The following is a 1,036-nucleotide window of genomic DNA, read 5'->3' on the forward strand; positions in this document are numbered from 1 at the left end:
TGAATGCACAGTGAAACCTACATACTTCTAGAAAATTAACTTTATCGGTGTAGGACAGGCCCATGCTCAGGTGTTAACTGTTGCAGCTGTGATACTCCACAGCCTCATCCACTTTTACTTTATAGAGATGCCTGAGAACCAGATGCAGATGACAGTTGACACAGCTGAGGGCAGGGTTTGGGTGGACATATATTGGGGTTCAGGTCCATCATTGTATCTGAATGGTCAATTCATGGTCTAGAGTACTCAGTGGATGAGCAAAGAAAAGAAAGTGGTGACGGGGAAGGGCTGTACTGGGTCTACAAGCTTCTCTGAAACCTCACCACCCTCTTCTGTCCTCAGGCAGCAGATCAAACCCAGCTGCTGGCCCTGGAGTCTTCTTCCTGCCCGGGGTCCTTGGCATTATGTTGGGGGCCCTTCTCTTCCTGGTCCTGGTCATCCTGGGCATTCAGCTGCACAGAGGGAGAGCAGAGCACAGAGGTGGGCCATGGGGACGCAAAAGAGAAGTTGTTGAGCCAATTAGGATACCAAGAAAAGTGCAAGTATTGGCTTCGAGCCCACAATCTGCAAATAATATTCTTCAAGAATGAGACAGCGGAACCCCTGCTCCAAGATTGATTAGAAAATATCTCAAAAAATTATGAATTATTGTAAGAACAGTGTCAGTGGTAATTGAATACATGGTCACAGCTGGTGGCAGGAAAACTTGTTCTTTTTCTAAAAGGGTTACGAAGGGGCCATGGCAGGCCAGCAGGCTTCCCCAGGGGGGCCCTGAAGAGCACCGTGGCCTTGCCTGTTAGTGTAGGGACTGTCTGCAGGGCAGTCTGTGAACTCCTGCTACTTTTACAGCTTCACCTGCTTTCAAAGATGCCACCGATGAGGCCTTGTACCAGGAGATTGATCATTATGCTATACCAGAAAAGGAGGACCCTCTTCACAGCCCAGGTGAGTCCCATGAACCCTCCCCCATCCCCCACTGTTCCTGAGCTGACCAGAGGTTCCCTTCGCCAGCACACCCCACCGTCTCAGCTCCGCC

The 1,036-nt window shown here is 50.1% G+C and overlaps 1 protein-coding gene across 1 annotated transcript in view; it reads left to right on the forward strand.

Moving 5' to 3' along the window:
• LOC105854336 (antigen WC1.1-like) overlaps positions 1-1,036 on the forward strand; it is a 6,232-nt gene that overhangs the window by 2,044 nt on the left and 3,152 nt on the right. Inside the window, exons 2-3 of the mRNA XM_012732330.1 lie at positions 343-480; positions 850-945. Coding sequence (XP_012587784.1) covers positions 343-480; positions 850-945 — 234 coding nt within the window. The remainder of the gene's footprint in view (positions 1-342; positions 481-849; positions 946-1,036) is intronic.

This window comes from Condylura cristata, unplaced genomic scaffold, assembly GCF_000260355.1.
Source record: "Condylura cristata isolate star-nosed mole 26May11 unplaced genomic scaffold, ConCri1.0 scaffold00034, whole genome shotgun sequence".
NCBI classification, from domain to species: Eukaryota; Metazoa; Chordata; class Mammalia; order Eulipotyphla; family Talpidae; genus Condylura; species Condylura cristata.